General features: G+C 49.4%; 1 protein-coding gene across 9 annotated transcripts in view; it reads left to right on the plus strand.

Moving 5' to 3' along the window:
* The window catches only part of PLA2G6 (phospholipase A2 group VI), a 49,905-nt gene extending 37,764 nt beyond the window's left edge, over positions 1-12,141 (plus strand). For 8 of the 9 annotated variants that reach the window (XM_032645921.1, XM_032645922.1, XM_032645923.1 and 5 more), the window contains 6 exons: positions 188-338; positions 8,700-8,836; positions 9,208-9,362; positions 10,521-10,688; positions 11,220-11,293; positions 11,443-12,141. In XM_032645921.1, the coding sequence (XP_032501812.1) occupies positions 188-338; positions 8,700-8,836; positions 9,208-9,362; positions 10,521-10,688; positions 11,220-11,293; positions 11,443-11,587 (830 nt within the window). In that variant the 3' untranslated portion in view covers positions 11,588-12,141. Of the gene's footprint in view, positions 1-187; positions 339-8,699; positions 8,837-9,207; positions 9,363-10,520; positions 10,689-11,219; positions 11,294-11,399 lie in introns of all 9 variants that reach the window. The other variant, XM_032645927.1, reaches the window with a different exon arrangement.
* Positions 12,142-12,309: the final 168 nt, after the last annotated feature.

Below are 12,309 nucleotides of genomic sequence, written 5' to 3' on the forward strand. Positions count from 1 at the left end.
GTGCCGAGCCTTGGGGCTGCTGAAGGGGGTTTCTGCCTGTGGGGGAAGTTGCGAGATGGTCCCAGGAGCCCCGGCTTGGTTGGTGCTTTGGTAAATCAGCCCCCCGCACCCCGCTGGTTCCTGTGCTCAGGCCCCCTGTCAGGGCAGCCCTCGCATCTCTCCCCACCTCCGACCCCCTTGTTCCTAGGCAAGTCCATGGCCTACATGCGTGGTGTGTACTTTCGCATGAAGGATGAGGTGTTCCAGGGCTCTCGGCCCTACGAGTCAGGGCCCCTGGAGGAGTTCCTGAAGCGGGAGTTTGGAGAGCACACCAAGATGACGGATGTCAAGAAACCCAAGTAAGCCTCCTTCTCCTCCTTTTCGGGAGCACAGCGGCTTTGGCCCCAGCCATGCACCCCGTCAGCTCTTCCTGGGAGCAGAGGGCTCCCTGCCCTGGTCTGATTAAAGCTGAATGCGGGGCGGTGGGGGCGGGGGTCGGCTGGGGAACACAGGTACAGAACACCCTCGACCCATGTCTGATGTTGTTCCACCCAAACAGCACATCCCTGGCTCAAAGGGGGTCGGTTCTCGTCCCTCACACACACACTTGCTGAGCACAGCTCTGCCCCCGGCACTGCCTGTGTGTGTGTGTGATGGGGTGATGCAACCATCAGGTGGGAAGGCTTACGATCTGGTTAGGAGATAAATGACCTAAAAAAATGGCAGCCACGCAAGGCAGCATGTGCTTATTAAGAGGTCCCAGAAGAACCTTCAGCACCTCGCTTCTTTGTAGTATTTATTTCCCATCCTGGAATTACATTACTGTCTGCCTAACGCCTGGCTCGCCTGCCAGACTGTGAGCTCCGTGAAGCAGGAATGTGACTGCCTTGTTTTTCCGTTGCCCCAGCGTCTAGCACAGTGCCTGCCCCAGAGCAGACCCCTGAAAAGTGTTCAGCAACTGACTATCCGTGGAAGCAAGGGGGAGAAAGGACTGAGAACAAGGTGGTCAGGGAGGGCTTCCTGGAGGAAGTGAGGTGTGAGCGAGCCCTGGAGAGTTGGGAGGATTTCTTTTCATAGTAAAGCTTTTTTTTTTTTTTTCCATTTAATAACAACACATAGTCTTTTAAGAAAATCTGGAAGTTTTGGAAAGTAAAAAGAGGAGGAAAATATCCATGATTTATTAACCAAAAGTTAATGTTTTGAAAAACATTTTTTGTATATTTTATCCTAGACATTTTTTTTCTTTTCTATGGTGAAATAGAACATACATTTAGAAAAGGACATTAAACAGTTCCATGAATAATTCTAAAAGACACCCACATATGACCACCAGCCAAGTCCAAAAGCCCCTTGAGTGTGTGCCAGCCCCCATCATAGCTCCTGCTTCCCCTCCACCTCCCACGGAGGTAACCATTCTCCTGTGACCCGGATTTCCTGGACTTTCTGTCTAGTTTCGGCACCTGAATGCAGCCCTGAGCACGGTTCCGGTCCTGCCTGTCTCTGGGCTTGGACGGAATCCTTTTGTGTGTTATCCTTCCTTCTGTCAATGCCGCATTTGTCAGCATGGTCCCTACTGTTGGGTGAAGCTGTGCTTCATTCATTCTCACGGCTCATATGATTATGCCCCCACGGTTTATTTCTCCAGATACCTTCAACGGGCACTTGGGTTGTTCCGTTTGGGCCTCTTGAGTCTGCAGTGGACATCGTGGGACTTATCAGAAGACCCCATGGGGCACATGCCTAGGAGTAGAGCTGCCAAGTCTGCTTGGCCTCAACCCTTAGATTCTGCCCAGCTGTTTTCCAAAGTGGTGGTTTCTATTTCCACTCCCATTAGCCATGTTTGAGAGTTCCTGGCACTCTGCATTCTTGCTAACATTGGTTATTGGCAAACCAATTTAGCTTTATAACGTTTTTGTCTATAAATCTGGGGTGAAAGATACTGCCTCTGTTGATTGGAATTTTCATCTTCCTTATTACTAGTGGGGTTGAACACCTTTTCATATGTTTAGAGACCATCTGGATTTCCTCTTTTATAAAGTTCCTATTCAAGTGTTTTACCCGTTTTGGGCAAAATTGGGTTGTGTGTTGGGGGTTATGAGGCTTCTTAATTCTCTTTTTTATATTTTGAAAACTAGTCCTTTGATGGATCTCTTCTCCCACTCTAGGCTTGTCTTTTCACTCTCCTTACGGTGTTTTGTTGATGAGCAGTTTTTTGTTTTTTGTTTTTTTTTCCGGTACACGGGCCTCTCACTGCTGTGGCCTCTCCCGTTGCGGAGCACAGGCTCCGGTCACGCAGGCCCAGTGGCCATGGCTCACGGGCGCAGCCGCTCCGCGGCATGTGGGATCTTCCCGGACCGGGGCACGAACCCGCGTTCCCCGCATCGGCAGGCAGACTCTCAACCACTGCGCCACCAGGGAAGCCCGAGCAGATGTTCTTAATGCAGCAGAATTTAGAAATGTTTTCCTTATTATGATTTGTGCTTTTTATATCCATTCAATAACCCTTCCTTAACTGGAGGCATGGAGCTGCTTTCCTGGGTCTCAGGTCGGGAAGCTCCCTCGATCTACCTATCACGTTTAGGTCTTTTATCAACCTGGAGTTGATTTTTGTATCAGGAGAAATCCAATTTCCTGTTTTCCCCACGAATAACCAGTTTCCCCAGCCTCATCTGTGAAAAGTCTGTCTTTCCCTCCACATCACAGGCCTTGCTTCCTCTGCAGTGGGTCCAGGGTCCTTCTTGGGTCTGTTTTTGACCACGGAGCCCTTATTCTGCAGTGTTTATAGCAAGTTTATAGCAGGGCTCCCCACCTTGTCCTTCTTCAGGACTATTGTTGGAGGCCCTTTAGAGAAGTAGCTAAGAGCATGTACCCTGAAGTTTCCTTTTCTCGAAAATGGGAACAATATACTGCCTGCTTCCTGGGGCTTACATGAGAAGTAAAAAAGTTGTGTTTATAAAGCACGTAAAAAGCACCTAGCACGTAGAAGTGCCGTATGAGATGTGGGTTACTTGTTGCTATTTGCGCTTCCATAGAAATTGTAGAATCAGACTGTCAGATTCTACAGAAAAGCAAATCCTGTTGGGATTTTGATTGTGATTATATTGAATCTGTATGCTTTATTTTTTTCTTATTGAAGTATACTTGATTTACAATATTGTGTTTCTGGTGTACAGCAAAGTGATTCAGTTATACACACACACACGTATTCTTTTTCATATTCTTTTCCATTATGGTTTATTATAGGATATTGGATATAGTTCCTTGTGCTATACAGTAGGACCTTGTTGTTTATCTATTATATATATAGGAGTTTTTTGTGAGCTTATTTAGGGGAGAATTGACATCTTAAAACACCAAGTCTTCCAATTAGGGAACATAGCAAAACATTCCATTTGTTGAAAGTTTGTCAGTACAGTTTTATAATTTTATCTATAGCAGTCTTACACACCTGTTATTTTTATTCTTTTTTTTTTTTTGCTGTACACGGGCCTCTCACTGTTGTGGCCTCTCCCATTGTGGAGCACAGGCTCCGGACGCGCAGGCTCAGCGGCCATGGCTCACGAGCCCAGCCGCCCCACGGCATGTGGGATCTTCCCGGACCGGGGCACGAACCCTTGTCCCCTGCATCGGCAGGCGGACTCCCAACCACTGCGCCACCAGGGAAGCCCTCTCAGAATACTTTTTGCCTTGACTTTGTCTGATATTAATATAGTTATCCTAGCTTTCGTTGGTTATATCTGCATGTGGTGTGTCTGTGCTCGTGCTTTAATTCAGCCTTCTTGATCCCTATGTTTTACATGTCTCTCTTGTAAATAGCCTATAGTTGGACTTGTTCTTTATCTGATCTGTGCATTTAGTGTATTTATAGATTTTTATTGCATAGTAATATATTTATTTAGGTTATTTAATTAGTTAGGTCTGTTTCAGCTGATTGGTTTGGCTATCAGAGCCCTCATATCGTTAATCTAATAGTTTATGTGGCTGGTCCGTTTATACTTACATAATTACTCATATTTGGGGGATGACATATGCTATCCTATTTTGTTCCGTGTTTCTTGCCTTCTTTTGGATTTACTGAATAGTTTTAATCATTACATTCCACCCCCAACCTAATAGTTTGAAATTTATGCACTCATTTCTGTTGTCTTTTTTTTTAGTGCATATTATAGAAGTCTAAATTTAATTGGTACCATTATCCCCCCTCAGATAATCAAGGATTTTTTTTTAAAGAAAATTGCAGAAGAATTTGGATGGCACAAATCATTCTCTTTTTTTTTTGAATTTTATTTTATTTATTTTTTATACTGCAGGTTCTTATTAGTTATCCATTTTATACATATCAGTATATACATGTCAATCCCAATCTCCCAGTTCCTCCCACCACCACCACCCACCCCCCACTTTCCCCCCTTGGTGTACATACATTTGTTCTCTACATCTGTATCTATATTCTGCTTTGCAAACCAGTTCTTCTGTATCATTTTTCTAGATTCCACATATATGCGTTAATATACGTTATTTGTTTTCCTCTTTCTGAGTTACTTCACTTGTATGACAGTCTCTAGGTCCGTGCCATCTTATGGGAAAACCCAAACGAACTTTTTGGCCAACCCAATAATTACTTTTCTGAATTTTAAATCTATCTTGTTTTTTTAAAACCTCACAAGATATTGTTTTTTGAAGTTGATGTTTATTTATATTTATCTAGTGGTGAGCTGGGAAACCAGATCTCTAGGGGGATAAAACCCTGGTTTTTAGTGTTTGCCAATTCCCATGGCGTAAATACCCCCACCATGGCTGATTTCAAGCTACCAACAGTTTAACAACCAGCTCGTGAGATTTAGCAATAGGTTCTCACGAGCCAGTATGAGCTGGCTCCAGCTCATGTATGTGTGTATGTGTATGAGTATGCATATGTGTGTGTGTATGTATACGTGTGTATCATTTCTTTGCTTTACAGTCTTTCCTGTGACCACCTTCCTCCTGCCTAAAGTACCTTCTTTTGCCTTTCCCATAGAGATGGTCTGCTGGTAGTGAATTCTCCACTAGCAGAGTTGTTTGAAAATAGGTTTATTTCACTCTCATCATTTGGAACTAGTTGTATTTCACCCTTATCAGTTGAACATTCTTTTATTTCTCTCTCATTCTTGTTGAGTATAGAATTCTAGGCTGGTGATTTTCTTGTAGAACAAGAAAGCTATCATTCTATACCTTTTGGCTTCCATTGTTACACTTGCAGTCAATTTCAATTTAACTCTTACTCCTTTGAAAGTAAGTAGTCTTTTTTCCTCTGGCTGCTTTTATTTATGTGTGGGTTTATTTGTTTTTGGTGCTCTACAGCTGCACTAAGATATATCTAGTTATGAATTCCTTCTAATTTATCCTGCATGGGATTTGTTGGCCTTCTTAAATCTTTGGACTCATGTCTTTCTTCAGTTCTGGAAGCCTGAGTCATTATCGGTTCAACCTTGCCTCTGCCTAATTTTCTCTTGCCTCTCCTTCTGGAACTCCAGTTGAAAATGTTAGAGCTTTTCTGTCTTTCATATCTTTTAACTTCTCCTGTATATTCTTTCATTTTATCTCTCTGCGTTGCATTCTGGATAATTTCTTCTTACCTATTTTCCAATTCACTAATTCTCTCTTTAACTTTATCTGATTTTCCATTTAACCTATTCATTGAATTTTTATTTATTTATTTATTTAAATTTCTGGAAGTACTCTTTGTTTTTTCTTCAGATCTTCTAGGTCATTACTTATAGTTTTCTATTCCCTGAAAATATTATCAAGCTTGTGTTTGATGTCTTTCAACATTGTAAGCATAGCTGGTTTGTTTTTTTTTATAATTTTATTTTATTTTTGGCTGCGTTGGGTCTTCATTGCTGCATGTGGGCGTTCTCTAGTTGCTGCGAGCAGGGGCTACTCTTCATTGCAGTGCATGGACTTCTCATTGCGGTGGCTTCTCTTGTTGTGGATCATGGGCTCTAGGCAAACAGGCTTCAGTAGTTGTGGCACGCGGGCTCAGTAGCTGTGGTTCGCAGGCTCTAGAGCGCAGGCTCAGTAGTTGTGGTGCATGGGCTTAGTTCCTCCACAGCATGTGGGATCTTCCTGGACCAGGGCTCAAACCCGTGTCCCCTGCATTGGCAGGCAGATTCTTAACCACTGTGCCACCAGGGAAGTCCCAAGCATAGCTGTTTTACAGTCTTTGTTTGAGGATTCAAATAACTGCTGTCTATGTAGATATGTTTTGCTGTTTGTGTTGTTTATGCTTATTTTTATTCATGGTGTTTTATTTCTTGACGTCCCCCTCCCCACCTTTTTTGGAACTGTGTGGTATTCCTTAGTGTTGAGAAATATGTGCAGATTCTGTGAAGCCTAGAATGAGGATATCTTCTCCAGAGTGTCTTATGTTGTATCTTCCAGGTACCCATGTACAGTAGCATCTAGGGTCACTGTAACTAAATCCTTGGCATGAAGGTTTTGGAACTTCCCCCCAGGTGATGAGAATTTAGACTACAGATCTGCAGGAGGGTTAGTTTGTGGTTATACATTTGCAGGGACTTTTTTTTTTCCTCCTTTCTTTGTTTAATGCCAGCCAACTTTACTCACAGCCTCCAGGCATGGGAAAGGGGCAGGTTTATTTCTGGTTTACCCTTATCCAAGAGGGTAGCCCTTTGGGATTACAACCTAATGTGGGGAGGGTCTCCCATTAGATCCCTAACCTTCAGTGAACCTTGGGCTTTGACTTCTGTCCCTCTGGCCCCATGAGGCCATCAGCATGGAAGTTCAAATTGATAGTTTGGTGTCTGCCTTCAGGTCAGAGATGTGTCTGTGCTCCATTTACCTCTGTGAGTTCTTGCTTATCCTCAGAGTTTACCCTCATCTTTCCTTTCTATCTTATCAGATCTTCTGTGCTCTTTTTTTTTGAATTTTATTTAATTTATTTTTTTATACAGCACATTCTTATTAGTCATCAATTTTATACACATCAGTGTATACATGTCAATCCCAATCACCCAATCTTCTGTGCTTTTTAAAAATTTTTTTTGGCGGTACGCGGGCCTCTCACTGCTGTGGCCTCTCCCGTTGCGGAGCACAGGCTCCGGACGCGCAGGCTCAGCGGCCATGGCTCACGGGCCCAGCCGCTCCGCGGCATGTGGGATCTTCCCGGACCTGGGCACGAACCCGCGTCCCCTGCATCGGCAGGCAGACTCTCAACCACTGTGCCACTAGGGAAGCCCCTTCTGTGCTTTGAAGATCAAAAAAAATTTTTTTCCAGCATTTAGTTTTTTTGTTCATTGGGAGGTATGTTCAAATAACCTTTCCACAAGATTCTTAGAGGTGGAAAACTAATCTTTTTTTCCCATGCGTAGTTTTTGTTCCCTTTTCTTTATATTTTTCATTGTAACAAACACCTTTCTGTGTTAGTCTCAACTCCTTGCTAGTGTAATTTGAAATGGCTGCAAAACATTCCATTGTTTAGGCGCTCCCTCCTATTATTTCCATGTAGAGCATTCACTTCTCACTGTAATAAATTACACTGCATGAACAGCCTTAAACAAAAAGCTTTCATTGTAACCAAGATTATTCCCTTAGGCTGGACTTTCCGAAACGGAATTCCCAGATCAAAGAGCCAGGACAGGTCTTCCCTGGTAGCGTAGTGGTTAGGAATCTGCCTGCCAGTGCAGGGGACACGGGTTCGAGCCCTGGTCCAGGAAGATCGCACGTGCCGCAGAGCGGCTGGGACTGTGCGCCACAACTACTGAGCCTGTGCTCTAGAGCCCACGAGCCACAACTACTGAACCCGCGTGCCACAACTACTGAAGCCCGCGCGTGCCTAGAGCCCATGCTCCGGAACAAGAGAAGCCACCGCAATGAGAAGCCTGCGCACCTCAACGAAGAGCAGCCCCCACTCGCGGCAAATAGAGAAAGCCCTCATGCAGCAGCAAAGACCCAACACAGCCAAAAATAAAAAAAGAAAATAAATTTTTTTAAAAAGAGCCAGGACATTTGTAAGGGTCTGAATACATATTAGTTTCCAAGGGGGCTGTGTCAGTCTACACTCCCCTCAGTATTTAAGGATGTCTGAGTCTCTTGAGACAGTTAGGAGTCTTCTTTAATAGGTTGTAGACTCACATGGTAGAACACTGATTAGGTATCAGAGATGACATGCTGAAAAGTCTCCCCCGGCTCCTGTCCTGGAGCTGCAGCCCCCAAGCAGTCCCCTGTCCCAGAGGCAGCTCACTGTTGCCAGGTTCTGCACATGGGTCCTTCCAGAGTTACCCTCTGACCAAGCAAATAGGTACATAGGGTCTTTGGGGGTTTGTTTTTAAATAAACGGTGGCATATTATACACACTGTCCTGAACCTTGCTTTTTCCACTTACATATAAATCTCGGCGCTCACCATCCATCAGTGCCTGAAGCAATACCTCAGCCGTTCTCCTGCGACGCAGACCCCACCGCGCAGGGGAGCCGCGGAGCATGAACCGTCCCACTGGTGGACGCTTAGTTGTTTCCAGTCGTTTGATTTAATGCCATGAATAGCCTAGTGTGTGCCTATCTCCCCGCACATGTGGGGGTGTCTTAGGATGGGTTCCCAGAAGTAGGAATGCTGAGTTTAAGAATTAGTGCGTCGGTGGTTTGGACAAAAATCCCCAAAGGTGGATTGTCAAGGGCGGATGGGTCAGTGGCTTCAGTGTCCTGCTCCTTGTTTCTCTCCAGGGTGATGCTGACAGGGACACTGTCCGACCGGCAGCCGGCTGAACTCCACCTCTTCCGGAATTATGAGGCCCCAGAGTGTGTACGGGAGCCTCGTGTTGGCCAGAACGTTAACCTAAAGCCTCCAACTCAACCCTCAGGTTAAAACCATGTTTGGTACATCTGTGGGAAGTGATTGGCCCGAGAGGCTGCAGGTTGGTGGGTGGGAGTCGCAAGCTTGCTGTCAGGCACCCCCAGCCCACCACCATCCCACCCACTGCCCTGGTCGTCCCTCCCAAGGGTATCAGCTGAGGGTCGGCAGAGCCAGGGAGCCATCAGGCCTCGGGCAGGCTGCACCCTGCCTTCCACCAGGATGGCGGGGCCAGACAGCATGGCCTGTCGGTCCTGCTTCTGAAGAGTCCCCAGCCTCACCCTCTTCCCACAGTGCCATGTGCACACATACACACACACACCCTTAGATCTGAAACGCACATCTCTTGTGCCACTGGGCCCCCTCCTCCCCCACCCGCAGAGCAGCTGGTGTGGCGGGCAGCCCGGAGCAGTGGGGCAGCCCCCACCTACTTCCGGCCCAGCGGGCGCTTCCTGGATGGCGGGCTGCTGGCCAACAACCCCACGCTGGACGCCATGACGGAGATCCATGAGTATAACCAGGACTTGATCCGCAAGGTGAGAGCCACCGCGGGTTGGAGGGGCTGGAACTGACCGCCCACAGTGGTCTTGACTGTACTCTGGGCTGACTCCTGGGAGAGCAAATGGCTTTTCTTCATGCATTCATTCATTTGTGCACTTAACAGCAATTTTATGTCACACTTGAACCTGCCTGATTGGTGGTGTCTGCCCAAAGCACTGTGCTAAGAGGGATTCTGAGGCCCAATCCGGACTAGGTGGTGAAGGGTGTTATGATCAATTAACAGCATCTGCTGTGTGTGGGGAGGACAGCATGCATACCAGTATGTGCTGGTTTACAGGCCTAGCCACGCTGCCCGGCCTGGACACACGCTTGGGGAGCTCACATTTAGGGGAGACAGTCCATAAACAAGGACACATCCATCCGAGTGTTTTAGGTGCTGTGACAGAGAACTGTGGTGGGGCCCAGGACCATCACCCCTGCTGAGAGACATGAGGGCTCAGAAAGGGCTCACAGAGGAGGGGAGCCCATGCTGAGGCCTTTGGGGATGGGGCAGCGCAGAGTCAGTGATCGTGAGGAAGAGAAGCGGCCCTCAGCCCGAGGAGCTTCGTGCAGAGGTGGGCAAGGCCCACTCAGGAGAAGCAGTGTGGTGGGGGGGCCTCTGGGTCTGGGGCCTGTCTCTGCCCGTGCTTCACCTCAACCACTGCCTAGGGCTGTTGATAGTACCTGCCTGGGCACTGTCGTGAGGCTTCCGTGGCCTCTTATCTGTGAAGTGTTTAGAACAGTGCCTGACCTTGAGCGTGCCGCATCCTTGTTGGCTGTAGTTGTCACTGCGGTCATCACCGAGCCCCTGATGAAACCGCAGGCGGCAGGGAGGTGAGCGCTCTCTAGGGGCCACATGTGGAAGGGCAGGCTTCCTGGAGGAAGAAGGAATCAGCGAGAGACTGTGGGATGGGGAAGGGTGCTCAAACATCACTCGTCTGAGTGCATGGGGTGCCTGGGTAGGTGGGTTGCCAAGGTCGCCCAGAAGACTGGCGGGAGAACTTGTTCCGAAGCAAAAGAGAGGCGGCGCAGGCTGTGCTTCTGCCACAGGAGGCCTGTGCTCCTCTTCACAAGCCCCCAGGGAGCCTCTCTCTTACCCCTGGGTGCCCCCCATCTGTGGGGCAGGCCTCCTCTCACCTGTCCTGTCCCAACAGGGTCAGGGCAACAAGGTGAAGAAACTCTCCGTTGTCGTCTCCTTGGGGACAGGGAGGTCCCCGCAGGTGCCTGTGACCTGTGTGGACGTCTTCCGTCCCAGCAGCCCCTGGGAACTGGCCAAGACTGTTTTTGGGGCCAAGGAACTGGGCAAGATGGTGGTGGAATGTGTGAGTATGGGCCCCTCCCCAGGCCCACTTCCCTTGGGATCTCAGCCCCAGGATGAGGCTTCCCGTGGGACCCTGGGTGTCATGGAGATGGCAGGGCTCTGTTGACCCTCCTCAGCCAGCTCGGGGCAGGGGCGTTCCCCTTCCCCTATAGTGTCTCAGTGCTGGCAGGGACCTTCGGTGACCACCTCCAGTGGGATTTTCAAGCATTTTTTAGCTGTGGATTTCTTCCTTCAAACACAGCCCGTGTGGAAGCCCAGAATGTCAGATGGACAAAAGCTAAGGGGGCAGGGAGGTGGAGGCCTGTCCACTCAGCCCCTCCATGCTCACTGACCCTGAACGCTGCCGACCCACCTGTCAAAGCCAGACCGTGCCCCTCTGCATAGCTGGGACAGTCACTGCAGCCCAGAAAGGGGGATTTGCCTTAAGTCGCTCTGCTGATAGGGGGCTAAGCCAACCTGGAACCTGGGGACCCCAGGCAGGGGCTGTGTGTGTGGTGTGCGCTGGACGCTCACAGAGGTTGCTTCTCACCAGTGCACAGATCCGGACGGGCGGGCCGTGGACCGGGCCCGGGCCTGGTGCGAGATGGTTGGCATCCAGTACTTCAGGTGAGGGCTCTGCTGGCCCCAGCCCCCAGCCTGGACTTTCCCTTTCCCCAAGGAGGTGCTGTGTGTCCCGAGTCCGCCCCAGTCCTAGCGCTTGTCCCCTACCCAGGCCGAGTGTCCTGGGGGTGACCACTCCTCCTTGATCCGGACAGACTGAGTCCCCAGCTGGGGACAGACATCATGCTGGACGAGGTCAATGACACGGTGCTGGTCAACGCCCTCTGGGAGACTGAGGTCTACATCTACGAGCACCGGGAGCAGTTCCAGGAGCTCATCCAGCTCCTGCTCTCCCCGTGAGGCCGCCGGGCCCCCAGCTGTCCCCAGGCCCAGCTGGGAGGCGGGGCAGAGCCAGGCCCAGGCAGCTCTGTGTCCACAGCCCCGGCCTAGCGGGGCACGGGGCTTCCTGCGTAAGGCTGGTCCTCAGGCCTCTCTCCCGCTCTGTCCCCGCCTGCTGGCTCTTTGTGTCCTTCCAGCTTAGGAAGCCTCAGGCCTCACTCAGGCTGCTCCCTGACCCCCAAGGTGGCTCAAACACTAAGGCCTCCCAGAGGGCCCCAGGTTCTTCCCGGGCCCCTGGAGCTGCAGAGACCCCTTCTACCCTCTGCCCTCTCCGCTGGGGGTGGAGCCAGAGACGCGGGCCATCACCACCCCATCGGGAGGGAAAACCTAGGAGTGGGGTGTCCCGTTCGACTTTGCCCCTTCGCGCACCCCAGCCGCCTACCCACGAGCTGTCCTCAGCTCTCAAAGGCCACTCCTGTGACTTAAGTTATTCTTCCCAACAGAAAGTGGTTTATGACTGGGGAGGGGCTCCAGGGACTGCCCCGAGCTGTGAAATAAATGGTTCAGTTCTGGTTTGCCTGTGTTGTGTGCACTGTGGTGTGAGTGCCCCACCCCCGCCAGCCCCCCTCAGCCTTGACCTTCAGCCTTGGCTGTCACCTGCCTGTGCCCACGCAGACGGATGGAAGCTCTGGTTCCCAGGCTCCGCGGGCCAGGGACACCTCTCCTCTTTAGGCCTCCCCAAA

The sequence above is a fragment of the Phocoena sinus genome, chromosome 10 (genome assembly GCF_008692025.1).
Source record: "Phocoena sinus isolate mPhoSin1 chromosome 10, mPhoSin1.pri, whole genome shotgun sequence".
Taxonomy (NCBI): domain Eukaryota; kingdom Metazoa; phylum Chordata; class Mammalia; order Artiodactyla; family Phocoenidae; genus Phocoena; species Phocoena sinus.